General features: G+C 45.2%; 1 protein-coding gene across 1 annotated transcript in view; it reads right to left on the bottom strand.

Moving 5' to 3' along the window:
* Positions 1-17,578, bottom strand: part of KCNK7 (potassium two pore domain channel subfamily K member 7) — a 98,160-nt gene extending 80,582 nt beyond the window's left edge. Inside the window, exon 1 of the mRNA XM_086938347.1 lies at positions 17,018-17,578. Within this exon, the coding sequence (XP_086794473.1) occupies positions 17,018-17,348 (331 nt within the window). The 5' untranslated portion in view covers positions 17,349-17,578. The remainder of the gene's footprint in view (positions 1-17,017) is intronic.
* Between the last annotated feature and the right edge of the window lie 774 nt (positions 17,579-18,352).

Genomic DNA, 18,352 nt, shown 5'->3' on the forward strand with positions numbered 1-18,352 from the left:
CAAACTCTCTCTGGCATTCCTGACTCCAGTTGAACGGCGTATCCTTTTTCAGTGGCAGCCTGATAGCGTATGTCCTTCCTGCAAGGTTCCGTATGAATTTGCCGTAGAACTCCAGCATTCCCATAAATGACTTGATTTCGTCCTTGCTCTTAGGGGGCACCAAGTTTACAATGGTGTTCTGGAGCTCTGATTTGGGACGGCTGCCTTCTGCTGTCACTTTGTGTCCCAAGAAGTCCAGTTCCGCACAGCCAAATACACACTTCTCTCTTCTCACTGTTAGTCCTTGTGACCTAAACCTCGCCAGCACTCGTCTCAGCCTCTCATCATGCTCCTCATGGTTTTTTGCAAATACAAGCACATCGTCCTGGTAGCACACAACCCATTGTGCTTTGCACGCGTGGGTTCGTATCCCACCCTCGTCGCCAGTGTGAAAGTGGCCACAAAGATGTAGAGACGATGCGTTAAGAAACACAGGTCATTTATTAGGTTCCAGGAATCAAGGTATAACTCAACAACCTCAGCCACAGCAACTCGCAAAGATGACAGCTTACTCACGCCCCCGACGCTCGCCTTGGAACGCTGGTCGCGGTGACATTCTAAGTGATGTCACCGCGAGCAGCTCCATTACATGCGGAGATGCCGGGGGGGAAACAAGGTGGAAGATACCACAGACACTTAAGGGGAATGACGGCATATAGAAAAGGAATGACGGCATATAGAAAAGGTATGACAGCACAGAGTGGGCATTAAGACACAGACAGGAGTTGTGAAGACAAAGACAAAAGGCATAACGAGTAAAGACGTGCACAGACAAGGGGAAAGAAGACAAACACAGGAAGCATGGAGACACAGTTAGGTGGCATGAGTGTACAGACAGGAGGCATGGAGACACAATCATTAGCCATAAGTGCACAGACAAGAAGCATGAGGGCAAATACAAGACACATACAGACACAGTTAACAGGCATAAAGGAACAGACAAGAGGCATGAGGGCAAATACAGGAGGCATAGAGACACAATCAAGAAGCATAAGTGTTTTAAGTATGTGAAAATTTACTCTGCTTTCAATCAAACACTGTAAAGAAGCATGAGAGAAAATACAGGAGACATGGAGACACAGTCAAGACGCATGACTGGAGGTATAACGGTACAGAAGAGGCATTACAAGTACAGCCAGGAGGCATAGACACACAGTCAAGAGGCATGAGTGCACAAACATAAGACATGAGAACAAATACAGGACGCATGGGAACACAGTCAAGAAGCATGAATGCACATACATAAAGCATAGAGACACTTATGAGGAATGAAGGCATATAGAAAAGGTATAACAGCACAGAGGAGGCATTAAGACACCGTTATCAAATAACGTTGTTGAGGGTCAGAAAACAGACTAACAATAAATGCTTATAACTACAAGAGTAACTGCAAATATTATTCCCAACATTGCTTACTATGCAACAACAACTAACAGCTTGAAAATCATCTTCATGCGCCAATACAGAGTTTGCGAAACATGTCATGCAACACATTGTCATATACAATGCCAATAACTCAAACTTTAATGCTGCGAGACCTATTGCATTGCAAATGCTTGTTAATGGTATAGTGCACAATTTAAAAGACCAAGCATGATGGTTTAGGTTCTTTTGGACAAAATGTCACCGAACCACTTTAAGGCTGTCCCATGAATGCCAATATCCTGTAGCCTATGTAATAATTTAGAATAGGACACTGTGTCAAAAGCAGCTGACAAATTGAGTAATATAAGCATAGCTGGAAAATTGGTGTCTAACGAGCCTCGGATATGGTCGGTCACCGCAACCAAAGCAGTCTCAGTACTATGAGATGATAGGAAACCCGATTATGAGTGGTCTAAAATGTCATTAGATTCAAGGAACTCTATGAGTTGTGAATTGATTAGTTCAGTTCTTCCAATAGCTTGCCCGGTAAAAAGGAGCCATGAGATTTGACAGTAATTAGAGAGGTTCAACAGGTGATAGAACAAAGGAAAGAAATAGAAGAGATGGGAAGGGAAAGGAAAGAAGTAATAAATGAGAGACAGGGATAAAGGAAGTAGAAAATTATGGAGAGATAAAGAGGAAGGAAAGGAAGAAGGGATCAAGCAGAGGATGAGGAAATAGAAAGAGGGACCAAAGAAGAGAAAAGGGAGGAAGAAAGGGAGTCAAAGATAAGAGGAAGAAGGAGAGAAGGAAAGAAGGCAAGATGAAGACAACAGAAAGAATTAGACAAGGACAGGAAAAAAGAAGTGATGGAAAGAAAAGTAGGAATGCTGAAGAGAAAGAAAGAAACAAAGAAAGAACAGAAGTGATAAAGCAGGAAAATAACAGAGAAAAAAAGAAAGAAAGAAGAGAGAAAAAAAGAAAGAAAGAAGAGAAAAAAAGAAGAAAATTGAGAAATGAGAGTGAAAAAATAAAGAAAGAAGTGGAGAGCAAGAAATAAATACACAGGAATGCAAGGGAGAAAGGATTGAAGAAAGGAAAGAAGAAAGAGGAAAAGAAAGAGAAAATGGTAAGAAAAAAAGACAGTAAGAAGGAAAAAAGGAAAGAAAGAAAGCCAATAATCTGTTGTTCCACCCTTTACCCATACCAAATTGCAGTGTTACGGAAGACAATTCAACAGTTACCTGCTTACCAAAAGGCTTCATAGAATATCTAAAGGAGCCCTGTCTCCACTCCCTTACTTCAATGCCTGGGTCTCCTCCCTCCAGGTACACCAATGTGAGCAATACACCTCCTCTGCCTGGAAGCACAGTCCTCACCCTCCATCCTGGGCAATGCCTGCTCACTCATCCAAACTGGATCCATTGGCTTCCATTACATTAGCTCACTCACACATGCACCATGCTTTTACCACTCACACTAAACACAACTCAGGATGTTAGGGGCCAATTACGATGGCGGGAAATCCGCGACCGCCAGCCCGGCGGTCGCGGATTTCCCGCCATCGTCCTGATTATTCCCACTGCCAAATTAGGATGGCGGTCGGAATAGGAAAGGTTCTGCAGCGGACGGAAAGACTGTCTGCCGCTTTTCCGCCGGTCGACTTGGAGTCACCGTCATCCATATTACGATGCAGGCTCAGGGCAGCCTTTCCACGGCTGCATTGCGGTTCCTGCTGTTGGGGGCCCGTTGCGGGCCCCCAGGGTGTGGGGTGCACATGTGGGGTACCAATGGTACCCCCCTGCTTTTACATGTACAATGTGGCAGGCACTGCGCGGTGCCTGTCACGTTGTGCATGTAAAAGCACAACATGTATATTTTACATTGCGGTGGATGCTGCTAGCAGGACCGCCCGCCGCAATGTAAAATATACAGGATGCGCCCGCCACACTGGCGGGCGCATCATAATTGCATTGGGGGGACCGCCGCAACTATTACGGACGGTCCCTTTAGGAGGTGCGATGGCGGGCGGACTTTGTACGCCCGCCATCGTAATCGGCCCCTTAGTGTGGACGACTGGGCAAGTGCATAGAAGTAGAATTTTACAGGAGTGGCCAGTAGGCCTCTACTCCAGTGATCCATGTATAAAGGTCTGATTGCACTACTGATCCTTAAAACATGGTATTCCGCCACTAGTGCTATGTATGCTAATCCCAATGTTAGGAATAGTAGTCCACTGTCTCAAATGGCGCGCCCTTGCAGGTCACATTACAAGCCCAGGACCTCTAATAGTCATCATCAACAGCTCTAAGCCTCTTAGTACACACTACAGTAGCATGATGTCAGGACCAAGAATTAAAAGCCAGGATACCAGATACATACGGCCAGGCCCTCGGGCCAGGTGGACAGGTCAGTTTATCATACAAGTGAGAATGCCACCCTAAAAAAGGGCATCAGTACCATATAGCGACACAATAGTCAGAGGCTTAAACTCTAAATGCAGCTTTTGTGGGTTTGATACATCTTTCCAGCCCTCTACTCACAATCTTTTTTCAAGTAATCAGTGCTAAGATAATGGCTCCATAAATTATTTCCCAGTGGGTTTTCCCATACAATTGTCAACATGGGACGATATAACACTATGTCACACCTAGGAACATTGAACTGAACAGTCAAGTGTTGTTGCATGAGGCACTTTTGTTAAAACTTGCTACAAGATTAAAGTTATCTCTGATGGCACTTTGAAGTGTCTAATCTAGCAAGAGATGTGTACAAGTCATGACAAAATCCCAAAAACCTAGTCCAAGTACAAGCCTTGAACACCTTGTACACGAAACAGCCATGAGAAAAGGCTTGCAGTGCGAGTTTTTTAAAAAAAAAGAAATGGGTAATCCTAGCGTTTCATACAAAAAAATACAAAAAACCCACTCTGGTGCAGGGCAATGTTCATTTGGATTGAGGACGCCAGTAAAGATTCACAGGTGTGTCCGATACACAAATAAATAAGATGGTTATTTGCTCCTGAAAGTGCACAGGTATTTAATCAGTTACAAGGTGTCCTGAGTAATGCAGTTTTGATGAAAACTGATTATTTTAGATGAATGTCATTTTTTTTTTTTTTTACCCAGGGGAGGATTGTGAGAAAATTCCCTCTTGTGTCTGTTCACCCTCATTTTTCGCTGAATTCTACTACTGTTTTTTTACTCTGCACATTGGGGTGCTGCAATGCATGAACCCTAAAACATATAAAATTGGGCTCGTCCCCAATTGGCATATTTCTCTCTCCTGTAAGGCCATGGTGTACGGGGTAAGATTTACCCCTGTGGCGTGGGAAGTTAAATGCCACCTGTGGACTGCAACACTTATGTGCCATTCGCTATTGGGACAAGGAAAACATAACTTTAGGCACACCAATGTAGCCTGATGACTTGCAGCCCGGCCTGTCAGAAAAACCCTTTCGAGGGGGGAAACCTTCCATAAGCAGGCCATGTAGCACACAAGGTAAGGCGTCTGGTATTTAAAAGTACGACATGTAGAAATGTAATGTTACAGTGTCCCTACAGTGACAATCCCAAAAAGCTATTTTAACTGAAGAAACCTCTGGTTGTCTATGAAGAAAACAAGAGTGCAGATTAATATATTATAGCCTATATGTCACCACCAAATTGAAGGGCCTGGAGCCTATACACTTTTAGTAATTTACACGTTTGAGTATGTTTACTAATTTTTGTCTATTCACAAGTTCTGAATGGGAGTTACACTTTTGGAAAAAACGCTGCGTGATTGGCACACAGGTTTAAGCTCCCTATAAGGACAGATTACCTATCCTACCTTGAATACATTTTAAAAGAGTGCATTCTGGGACAGTCTGCAGTAAGGCAGGCAAAGTATGCTGTAAAAGTGGGTAGGGTTGCCTCAGGAAATTTTTACTCATTGGTTAGGGGGTGACCAGAAGTCACCCCCACCCACCAGCTACTGAACTGTTCAAAAATGGACCTTACCACCAGCTCATAAGCACACTTTCTGGACCTTTGAAAGAACAGAAGGATTCTACTTACTGTTTGAAACCTGTGAGACACCCTGAATGGCTGGACCTGCGCCCACTTATTCCCAGGACAAACAAGTGGACTCCAAGGTTTCAGCTTAATTGATGTCTTTTGTGGTTCACCCTGACAAGGATTGTGTATTATTTGAGTGGGGCTTTCACCCCCCTCAACTAATAACCCAATTTTGAACACCTGCCCCCAGCAACATCACCTGTAAACCTGACTTCGATATTTTCCATTGGTCCATGCATCATCACAGCATTCCTGTCCTGTGCAGCATCGCTTGAACGCGCTTTGCTATTCCTCCATTGGTCAAGGCATTATTACATACATGTGCAAATCAGCATCAACAGATTGCCTGACTTTCCTATTTCCTTATTATTCCCCACATCAGCGCATCCCTGCCCTATAACGCATGGTCTTGACGCCCAAATTAGCTTTATATCATTTGGTCCATGCATCCCCAATGCGTCCCTGCCCTAAGCAGCATCTCCTCAACGCCCGACTTTGCTTTACACGATTGGTCCATGCACCACCAATGCAATCCCTGCCCTAAGCAGCATCGCCTCAATGCCCGACTTTGCTTTACACGATTGATCCATGCACCACCAATGCATCCCTGCCCTAAGCAGCATCGCCTCAATGCCCGACTTTGCTTTACACGATTGGTCCATGCACCACCAATGCATCCCTGCCATACGCAGCATCGCCTGAATACCCGACTTTGCTTTACACGATTGATCCATGCACCACCAATGCGTCCCTGCCCTAAGCAGCATCTCCTCAACGCCCGACTTTGCTTTACACGATTGGTCCATGCACCACCAATGCAATCCCTGCCCTAAGCAGCATCGCCTCAATGCCCGACTTTGCTTTACACGATTGATCCATGCACCACCAATGCATCCCTGCCCTAAGCAGCATCTCCTCAACGCCCGACTTTGCTTTACACGATTGGTCCATGCACCACCAATGCATCCCTGCCCTAAGCAGCATCGCCTCAATGCCCGACTTTGCTTTACACGATTGTTCCATGCATCACCAATGCATCCCTTTCATAAGCAGCATCGCCTGAATACCCAACTTTGCTTTACACGATTGATCCATGCACCACCAATGCATCCCTGCCCTAAGCAGCATCGCCTCAATGCCCGACTTTGCTTTACACGATTGATCCATGCACCACCAATGCGTCCCTGCCCTAAGCAGCATCTCCTCAATGCCTGACTTTGCTTTACACGATTGGTCCATGCATCACCAATGGATCCCTTCCATACGCAGCATCGCCTGAATACCCCACTTTGCTTTACACGATTGATCCATGCACCACCAATGCATCCCTGCCCTAAGCAGCATCGCCTCAATGCCCGACTTTGCTTTACACGATTGATCCATGCACCACCAATGCATCCCTGCCATACGCAGCATCGCCTGAATACCCGACTTTGCTTTACACGATTGATCCATGCACCGCCAATGCGTCCCTGCCCTAAGCAGCATCTCCTCAACGCCCGACTTTGCTTTACACGATTGGTCCATGCACCACCAATGCAATCCCTGCCCTAAGCAGCATCGCCTCAATGCCCGACTTTGCTTTACACGATTGATCCATGCACCACCAATGCGTCCCTGCCCTAAGCAGCATCTCCTCAATGCCTGACTTTGCTTTACACGATTGGTCCATGCATCACCAATGCATCCCTTCCATACGCAGCATCGCCTGAATACCCGACTTTGCTTTACATGATTGGTCCATGCATCGCCAATGCATCCCTGCCATACGCAGCATCGCCTGAACGCCCGACTTTGCTTTACACGATTGGTCCATGCATCGCCAATGCATCCCTGCCATACGCAGCATCGCCTGAACGCCCGACTTTGCTTTACACGATTGGTCCATGCATCGCCAATGCATCCCTGCCATACGCAGTATTAATCGAACATCCTGCTTTGCTCGCCTTCTCTTGGGCAAGGCTTTGTTTTAAGACTGTCCTAAGACACATTGTCAGAATGACCTGGCTCCTCTTCATTGCCTGGACCAGGTACTCTCCTATCCCTGTCACAGCAGCAGCATCCCAATGCCCAACAGCTTATTTGCTGTTTGCCCACTTGTCCGGGCATCAATGCTTCTCTGTGTTACGCAACATCACCTGATGTTACTACCCCCCCATACAGCACCCCGCCTTCCATCCCACACACAAGTACATGCATCACTGCATCCCTATCCTATTCAGCACCATCCGAATGTTCTGCTGTGCTATTCATCCACTGGGTTAGAGAGTATACACCTATCTTATGCAACATCTTCCCAGTGCCCTGCTTTCCTATTCATACACCAGTAGAGCCAGGGCTGCATCTTTGTCTTATGCAGCAATATCTGAATGTTCGGCTCTGCTCTTCCTCCACTGGGCCAGGGAGTATACAGTATGCCCCTGTCTTATGCAGCACCATCATCTCAATGATCTGCTTTGTTATTATTCCTTTGCTGGACCAGAGCATACACTCCAGCTGTATGCATAATCGTCCGAATGTCCTGCTTTCCTATTCATTCACCAGTATAGTCATCTCAGAATCCCCGCCTTATGTAACAACATCTGAATGTCCTGCTTTCCTATTCATGCACAGGTATAGTCATCTCAGAATCCTGCCTTATGCAGCAACATCTGAATGTCCTGCTTTTCTATACATGCACAGGTATAGTCATCTCAGAATCCTGCCTTATGCAGCAACATCTGAATGTCCTGCTTTCCTATCCATGCACTGGTATGGTTCTCAGAATCCTGCTTTATGCAGCAACATCTGAATGTCCTGCTTTCCTATTCATGCACCGGTATAGTCATCTCAGAATCCTGCGTTATGCAGCAACATCTGAATGTCCTGCTTTCCTATTCATGCACCGGTATAGTCATCTCAGAATCCTGCCATATGCAGCAACATCTGAATGTCCTGCTTTCCTATTCATGCACCGGTATAGTCATCTCAGAATCCTGTCTTATGCAGCAACATCTGAATGTCCTGCTTTCCTATTCATGCACCGGTATAGTAATCTCAGAATCCTGCCTTATGCAGCAACATCTGAATGTCCTGCTTTCCTATGGAGGAAACCGGTCCCAGGATGCTTGATTCCGGTCCAGGGAAGACATGGCTTGGTAGTTCTGGCTGGACTGTTCCCATGAGGCACAGGGTCAAGGCTGATTTGCATATGGCCATGTCTGAACTGGGGTGGTGTGAAGGGCCGGACTGAGACCAGCAACCAGCCCTGGCAGGTTGCTTCTCAACCGGCCCTGGTAACGGGAGGGGAGGGGGTTGTTAACTGCAAAGCGCTGCTACCGCTTTTCTTACAGAGGTCCGATTTTACAAAACCGGCGCTCTGTAAGAAAAGCGGCCCCCTGCGGCCACGAAACGGGCCTCCACCCATCCAGCCCACTGGGGAAATGCCCGGTGTGCGCAAATGCCAGTCCGGCCCTGGTGGTGTGTGTGATGTTTCCTCTTTTCCCTGTTTTCCCCTTCCTTCCCCTTTAAGTTGTGCCATTCTCCTTTGCATTCTAAGTTCTGAGAATGTACTTGTTAACATGATTCTCTGTTGGTCAGTTACCTGTGGCTGTTTATGGATGAGGTTTTATTAAACCCACTCTGCTTTGCTGAAACGACTTTTCTTTCATTTATTTGCTTAATTGAACTATATTATACTGGCGACGAGGGAAAACGAAACAACCTCAACATAACAACACATCGAAGTTCCTGACCTGCCCCCTCCTCCAGCGGCTGTTTTTCAAGATCTCAAGTGAAGCGAAGACTTCCCAGCGGCAGCTCTGAAAGTGACATGATGGTGAGGAGAGCGGGAGGTTTCTTTTATAAAATAGGGGACTTGAAGATTTATTACTAAAGACTTTGCGCGTTTAGTAGAAAAACGATAGCTGCATGCGCTTTGAAAAACGGTAGCTGCTCGCGTTTTGCTCTCGTGCTTCGCTCTTCAATCCAGTGACGTCAGCCTGCGTTTCAAGCGCATGCGTTCCAGACGCGCTGACGCCACTCTGCGTTTCAGGAGAGCCGCGCTGAGGTTCATTGGAACGCGCTGATAGAGTCCTGCATTTCCACTAAGATAGAACGCGTAAAATAGAACGCGCTGAAAGCGCTGAATGAGAGCTGCAACTCATTTAAATAGAACGCGCTGAATGCTCTGACGGCACAAAGAGCTAAAAGGAGAGCAGTGTTAAATACAATGGACATTGTTCAGCAGTAAAAAAAAAAGCGTTCCAACAGAATATACATTGTTAGTGTCTAACGCTGCACCTCAAAGGGATTATTCTACATTCTGGAGGATTGTTCTTTGTTATAACACGTTTTATTCACTTAAACAAGCATTGGAAAGTGGAACATTCAATTTTTACTACCTTATTTCTCCAATAGCTATGAGAAGAAAATAAGCACAGTACAATTGACACTTTTTTTTTTTTGTTCTACAAGTAAAAGAAATATTTTGGTACAACATAATTTTTTTTTTTTTTTAAAAAGAAAGGGGATAGCAAAAATAAAAAGGAAAAATGCAAAATGTAACACAACCTGCTTTCTTTCTTACAAGTCCAGGGGAGCCTAATGTGAAATGGAAAAAATGGAAAAAAATATTCGCAAATTATGCTAGGGTTTGCGGAACCAACTTGAGTGCTGAAAGAAAACACTCACTTCTTCTTCATTGTCTAGGAGGTGAAGGTCAAGATGTCCTTGAACATTTGCCAGATTTATCAGCTGCGGAACAAAGAAACCTAAATGAATACGAAATTGCCATTGTACAACTTGAGAGGCATTATCTACCTAGACTTAGCACCATCATGGAAAGGTACCATTTTGGTCTACGTGAACAGAAAAAAGATGAAACTGTAGAAGAGTACGTATCTTCTTTGAGAAAACTTGCTTCCTCTTGCAACTTTGGTCAGACACTTGATGAACGAATACGTGACCAGTTCGTCTTGAGATGCGCACATGACGACATAAGAAAAGAACTGTGGCTGAAGGATGAGCCTCCTTTAGAAGAAGTTTTGACTATTGCTAAGCAAGTAGAGCATATGACAAGATGTGTCGGAGAACTAAAAAAAGAAAAAGAAAAGCCATCCACTTCTGAATCTAAAGACGAAGTAAAAATTGATGAAACTGTCTGTCAAGTGAAGAAAGTAGAGAATGTCACTAATGATGAGAGGAATGTTAGGCCAACTAATCCTTCTTTTTCTTCCTCTAATAACAGATTTTCTTGTTTTAGATGCGGACAAATGAATCATTTGGCTAACTCACCTATCTGTCCTGCATTGAAAGTAACATGTAATGTATGTAACAAGAAGGGTCATTTTGCAAAGTTGTGCAGGAGCAAAACGTATAATAGTGACAACTCAAGAAGGCGGTGGCCTCAACCTCAAGTAAGGTCAATTTGTTTTGAGGTTAAGGATGACAAATCTGATCATCCCTCTCATTTAGTTAGTGTGGAAGGCTCAATGATAAATTTAAAATTTGATTCCTGCTCAAGAATAACTATAATTGATGAAAAGTTGTATAATGAGATATTTAAAGACAAAGTCAAACTGTTTAAATGTGATATTTTACCGTTGGGGTATAGAGAGAAACCCATTGGGATGGTGGGTTATTTCATGGCAGAGATTGAACTCGGCTCAAGAATCACTGTAGGTAAAGTCTACGTGTCAAAGAAAGGTGATGCACTTTTAGGTTGGTTAGATCAACGCCATTTAGGTGTGACACTTGATCCAAATGCCACTCCCCAAGTCAGAATTCAAGAAATATCTAACCCTGTACGAGACAACAAGAGTGATGAAGGGTTGTCTTTGTCTTTGGCTAAACAATTTCCAGATGTTTTTAAAGAAGAGTTAGGGTGTCTGCGTGGTTACAAACACCATATTAAATTAAGAGCAAATGCTCTTCCTGTGGTGGCTAAAGTAAGGAGGATTCCTCTGGTTGAACAAGCAAAAGTACAAGAAGAACTTGACAAACTTGTGAAAAATGATATTATTGAACCTGTGGAGGCAACTGAGTGGCTTGCTCCCGTAGTTATTGCAAAGAAACCTACTGGCGAAATTCGCCTTTGCATTGATCTAAGAGCTCTAAATAGGGAAGTAGTTGTTGATAGGTTTCCCCTTCCCAACATAGATGAGATAGTCAGCACTTTAGAAGGTGCAAAGTATTTCACCACTCTCGATTTAGCTTCCGCTTACCACCAGGTTGAGCTAGATACTTGTTCACAAGACCTTACTGCCTTTATTACACCGATGGGCACGTTTAAATTTAAGAGAATGCCTTTTGGCCTCGTCTCAGCTGCCTCAGTTTTCCAACGAATCATGGCCAGGATCTTAAGAGGGTTGTCAGGTGTCAAGTGCTATCAAGATGATTTGTTAATCTATGGGAGTAGCGTTCTTGAACATGATAGTCGTGTGTCTGATGTTTTGAAACGGTTAGATGGTGCTGGTATGACTTTGAAAAGAACCAAATGCAAATTTAGAGTTCAAGAAGTTAACTATCTAGGTCATTGTATCACTGGTGTTGGTGTCTTTCCAAAGAAAGAACTTGTTGAGTCTATTGGCAAGGTTAAAGAACCGACCAGTAAGGAAGAACTTCTCTCATTCTTAGGCATGGTAGAATTTTATGGGAAGTTCATTCCCAATTTTGCTGACAAAACACACAATTTGAGGAAGTTAACTGCAAAGAATGTTGTATATAATTGGTCTTCTGAATGTAAGAGTGAATTTGAGTGTATTAAGAAAGAGTTGAGCAAGGCCCCTTCTCTTCATGCGTTTGTTCCGGGCCTTCCCACGGTGATGTTCACCAATGCTAGTGATAAAGGCCTAGGTGCCGTGTTGGTCCAGAAGAGAGATGGTAAGGATTACCTCATTTGTTGTTCTTCCCGTTGCCTTAAAGGGTCGGAGTCTAATTACTCCGTAATAGAGAAGGAATCTCTTGCAATTTTCTGGGCCTTGAGAAAGTTTAGGAATCTTGTTTGGGGAACGAAAGTATGTGTGCTATCTGATCATAAGCCTTTGAGAGAGGTGTTTTCAAAGAAGGGTCTTGATGCCATTTCCTCAAGAATCAGGAAGTGGATTGTTTCTTTGCAGGAATTTGAGTTTGAAGTAGAGTATATTCCTGGAGTTGCCAACAGGTCAGCTGATTGTTTATCTAGATTGGTTGACAGCGAGAATGTTGATCTTGATGATTCTTGTGAACTTGATGAGGGTACCAATGTCTGTGAAATAACTGATGGCGCAATTGATGAAAATGAATGGAGGTTGGAGTTGGGAAAAGATGATGAGATTTCTCAAGTTATGCTGTCTTTAATGAATAAATCTCGTTTGTCCAAACCTTGGTTGTTAGTTTCGGATGAACTCTCTGTATATGATGGTCTGTTGACTCGAGGTACTAAACTGGTTCCTCCCTCTTCTCTTAGAAATAAGTTGTTAGCTCTTGCCCATTGTGGTCATTTGGACATAGTTAAAACCAAAGAGTTTCTACGTATGCAATTTTGGTGGCCAGGCATGGATCTCGAAATTGAAAGAATGGTTAGAGAATGTCCTGAGTGTTGTTCAAGCGATAAGATCCTGAAGACCAAACAAATGCCAATGGTTAAGAGGGCCTTACCTGGTCATCCTTGGGATGAGGTGGCTATTGACATTGTGGGTCCTTTATCTGGTATTGCTGATACTCCCTATCTCATCGTTTTAATTGATCTTTATTCGAGATGGATTGAGGTTTCCGCTGTCAGAGAAATTACCTCTGATTCCATCATTAAGTTCTTGGAACCTCTGTTTTGTAAAGAAGGTTTTCCTAATAGTCTTCTGTCTGACAATGGCCCCCAGTTCTGTTCCTCAGTCTTTGTTGATTTTCTTAAAAAATGTGGGGTTGCCCATAAGAAATGTTCACTATATCACCCAGAGACTAACGGTGCTGTAGAGAGGGTCAATAAAACTCTGAAGGAGTCAATTCAACTTGCCCGTGCCTCTGGTCTGAATTGGAAATCCACTCTCCAAGACAGGGTAAATACCTATCGCTTTGTTCCCCATTCTTCTACTGGGAGGTCTCCTTTCGAATTATTTAAAGGTAGAATTCCCAATACTTTGTTGTGTCCTGGGTGGATGTGTCTAAACAAAGGTCTAGTGGATAATGACATAGGTGAGTGGAGGGCAAGAGAACTGTCCAAGCAGGATGCACGTAAAATATATTTTGACAAGAAGAAAAGTGTGTGTTCTCAGGAGATCAAGATCGGTGATCTTGTAAAAATAAAGACTCCTGTTGGGCGCAAACCATGGTCCAAATATACTGATGTTAGAGCTGTTATCAAGGTTTTCAGAAATGCTGTAAAGACTGAAGACGGAAGAATCTGGAACAAGAGTCGTGTTGTGCTTGTTAATCCTAATTCATTTGTTGATTCTTCTAGTTGTGATACTGGTTTGTGCAATAATTTCCTTTCTCCTTCTAATTCCCAATCAGACAGGTTACCCTCTCCTCCTACAAGAAGTCAAAGAGTTCGTAGTGCTCCGTACCACTTGAAAGATTATGTTTAGTCTACATTACCTTTTGCTTGTATTGCCTAATTTAGTTTGCTTCTTTTTTTTGTAAAGAGGGGAGATGTGTGATGTTTCCTCTTTTCCCTGTTTTCCCCTTCCTTCCCCTTTAAGTTGTGCCATTCTCCTTTGCATTCTAAGTTCTGAGAATGTACTTGTTAACATGATTCTCTGTTGGTCAGTTACCTGTGGCTGTTTATGGATGAGGTTTTATTAAACCCACTCTGCTTTGCTGAAACGACTTTTCTTTCATTTCTTTGCTTAATTGAACTATATTATAGTGTGGAGTGCAAAAAAACCGATGTATTTAGGCCCAGATCGCTGTACTGGGGTCAATGTATGACATTGTTCTGCATTCTGTCCATCAACTGTTGTGTCTGCTTTCCTATTTATGCACAGGTATAGTCATCTCAGAATCCTGTCCTATTCAGCAATATCTGAATGTTCTGCTTTGCTATTCGTCCACTGGACCAGGGCGTATACCCCTGCCTTATGCAACCTCATTCTAATGCCCTTCCTAGCTCCCTCCCACTGTCTCGCGTTCTGTGAGTTCTTAAGCGGGTTTGCTCTGCCCCTACGAGATGTCCCTATAACCGTGTGCTCTGCGGGCGGGGGAGCTGGTGAGTGTTAGAGAAAATACACTGCAGGGATCCATGGACTGCAGCTGAGTGACGTGGTGAGGTCAAAGGTTCCCAGGCCCTGTCGCTCCGGCTGCCAGGCTGCCTGTGAACCGTTGCAGGAAGAACAGGTTTCAGCCTGAGCTGCTCACCACACCCGGGACCAGGCCGCGTCTGTTCATCGCGGCACGTCACGGAACCGGTTTCAAGTAGTCCGTGAATTGTTCATCATACCAGCAGTTATTATCATGACTGGGCTTTGAGCCAGACATGGGAGTTCCTCTCGTTCAATGTTCGAAGTTAAACAAATGGGGCCTGCCTAATTGTTTTTTCGTCTGTTTTCCTCCTGTGCAGGAATGTCTCTCGTCTGCTGAAGTGCGTGGCTACGTCTTCCTCCCAACTATGAATGAAAGCGTGCGTGAATGAGTGATGGCACTTGTAGCGGCCTGGGCTTTAAGGCGCTGAAGTTGTGGTCCACACCCCCTGAGCTTTAGAGGCCGAAACAGGCCGGACTGGGTGCCACCGAGCTCTTTGCCAGGGCCGGGTTTCTGACGATTTTGTTACAGGGCCGATTTTGCAGCTATGCTGCAAAAACGGTCCTGTAACAAAAACGGCCTCCAGGAGCCACAAATCGGCCCCCACCCGTGCGGCGCACCGGGGGTTTGCCCGGTGCCAGCTACGGCCAGTCCGGCCCTTTTGATAACTGTAGTTATAGCATTTAACACATTGGACTTTTGGGCGCTATAGCGATAACCACTTGGGCTTCTAGGCGTCTTAGCTATGTGAACTGCCACTTTGACCTTTAGGCACATTATCAGCTGCTGCCTGAGATTGCACACGTTGCATTTGTAGCCATATCTACTGAGTTTTTTCCCTTAAAGTAATGATAACAGACAGTGATCACGTGGGCTTTAAGGCACTGTAGATCCGAAAAGATCATCTATGCTTTTCAGCACTATAGCCATACAAATTAACTCTTGTGCGTCTAGGTGCTATATCACAATATCTATCCCTCCTGTGTTTCAGATGTTACAACAATTACCACCAGGATTTGTATGACCAATAACAAGGGCGTAACACAGACCCTGCAGTCCATGTAGGCCAGGGGGCTCCCAAACCTTCAGGGGACCCCAAACTTTCCACAGAGGCCCCTTTCTGCTAAAGGCCAATGCATATCTTTAACAGGGGGCCCCTCTTCACATTTCCATCAATTTAGTTACAAACCTGACCAATAGGAAATATCACCTAAACCTCTAGGGGGTGATAATCTAGCAATACAACCTGGTTCTAAAGCCACCGAATCTACACCAGCTTCTTGGTGCTATAATAATAATCACCACCTGAGCTTCAAAGCACTAGAGAACACCACCTGGGCTGTAGGCACTTTGGCAATAGACTAAAAGAGTTAACCACATAGACATTAAAACTAGTATTTACATTTGAATTGTATTTATGTAGTTCGCACGGCCCCTGGCGAAGTGTTGAAGCGCTTTAAGGCGAGTGCCATGTTACACAAGGACCCAAAATTAGTGGTCAGTCCATCAGTTACTGGGTTTAGTTTTGCATGCACATTCTATGCATTCACTCCAGTTACTTTGTGGTACATTATTGACATAAATGTGCTCATTAGAGGGGGCTATGTGAGAAGCAAGTGCATGCCGGAATTAATAGATAGTGTTATGGTTTCCAAAAAAAGAGCTTGAGATATAAGATTTAGAGTAGTTTATATACAGGAGAGGCATGGGGAAGGTAGAAGAGAAGGAGATGTGAATTTAATAAATATAGGATGGAAGCTGCATTGAAGGTCAATTTTTCATGCAGGATTTTAAGGAACAGAACAGGTTGAGTTTTTTGCAGGCAATCTGTGGGTGTAAACCTCCTCCAGAGGTAGCACAGATACTTCCTTACTGAACAAAAACCGCTGATCAGTGCTTGTTGGGACCACTTTGCAAGTGACTAACAAGCAGCGTGATATTTAACCACATCCCGTTACCGGTATGAGCACATTCAGTGCATGTTTGTGACCTATTGGATACCACTTCGGAAGGTGCTGTCCCGTGCGCCTATCTCAAGGGCACCCGACCGGACAGACGCCATACCCTGCATAATGGATGTGTCTGAGGTCATGTCTCGTGTCGTAGATGACAGGTGTGATCTTCAGCAAGCAGTGTTGGAAGTCTCCCTCCGCTCCCACGTGAAGTAATATAAAGACACGTGCAGGGGTGATTGATTCTATAAACAGTGCGGCAGGTGCAGGTGCACCGGGGCTTAGAGTAGTGAAACAGGGGGCACACTTCACCCAAATGATGGATGTTTTTTTTACGACAGATATCTTGACGACTTCCTGGTCCATTACAAACCCAAGTACGGTAACATGGCTCTACCTCGCACTTCGTACCTGTCGTGGTGAGCACGCTGGCCGCGAAGAACAGGGCGGAAGTGTACTCCCAGTTCTCGATGTCCGAGCTGTTCCCAAGCGCAGAGACGCCGTAATTATCCGCTATAATCACCTCTTGCAGAAGCTTGTCCAGGGAAGAAGATGCCACGCAGGGGTGGTCCAGCAGGAAGCGCTGGTGGGCCTCTCGGACCGCCTGCCGCAGGGCGCCGTCGTGCCGCGTCTCGATGCCCATGAAGACCAGGGCACCCAGCACCAGGAACAGAAGGTAAATGGACAGCAACAGCCAGTAATTCCAGGCCCGGGGGAGCTTCGGAAGGTCCAGGGAGACCATGGCAGCGGCGAGCGCCCACTGGAGGGCTTCTGGGAGCGGCAGGGGCTAGTCCGGGTCTAGGGCTGCTCGAGAGGACCAGCCCCTGGCGGAAGGCATGGATCCCACGGTGCCTCGGTGTCAAGTTTGCGATGGGCGCTGAGGGAACACACCCTGTGCAGGCAGGCGAGGCGCATGATTCCGGGTGAGGTAGCACAGGTAGGCGGTGCGATCTGCAGACAGGCAGCGAGGGAGGGAGGGAGGGTGAATACCTGAGCTCGGCCAATGTGCATGGCAGCGGGGGCCCTGCCCGCTGAACCCACAGCCCACACAAAGGCGCGTTGCCTGGAAACTCTGACTGCAGCCGTCTGTAACTGAGCTATTTTACGAGACGGATGTATGGGTTCGATGAATGAGTGAGTGTGTGAATGGATGCTTGGGTATATTCATGGGTTAACGATTTGTTGTTTTAGTGTCGAGGAGCATTTGTACGGCGCTTTTGTTATTTTTTTAGACTTCGAGCGCTTTCCGTGGTGACCTCTTTTTCCCCTCCAGTTTTATATAGCGCGAAGTGAACTCGACCGAAGTTTTGGAGCACTTTACGTTGGCACCAGATACTATAATTTTGGAAGGCACGGGGAGATTTAGTTATTTGCCCAGAATCACAGGATGTCGAGGCGACGCCAAAACTGGAACCTGGTTCCCCAGCTCCAAAATCGGCAGATCTTGCTGTTTCGCCACACCCTCTTCACATGGGTCTGGAGTTTCTGTTGTTGCATATCTGGGTGGGTGGGTTTGTGAATGACACTAAATGATTTATGATTGATGCTATATTGGTGGATGTATGGAATGATAGTTGGAAGGATGAACAGGTATATTTATGCGCCGTAAGATATAGAGAATAATGGATGCACAGCTGGGTGGAAAGGAGGGTGTAGATTTAGGTGTGGAGATTGATGGCTAGGGTGGGTCTCAAGGGCCGCATGACTCCATGATGATGACGGAGGACTTCATAAGGTGCATATGTG

The sequence above is a fragment of the Lissotriton vulgaris genome, chromosome 9 (assembly GCF_964263255.1).
Source record: "Lissotriton vulgaris chromosome 9, aLisVul1.2, whole genome shotgun sequence".
Classification (NCBI taxonomy): Eukaryota; Metazoa; Chordata; class Amphibia; order Caudata; family Salamandridae; genus Lissotriton; species Lissotriton vulgaris.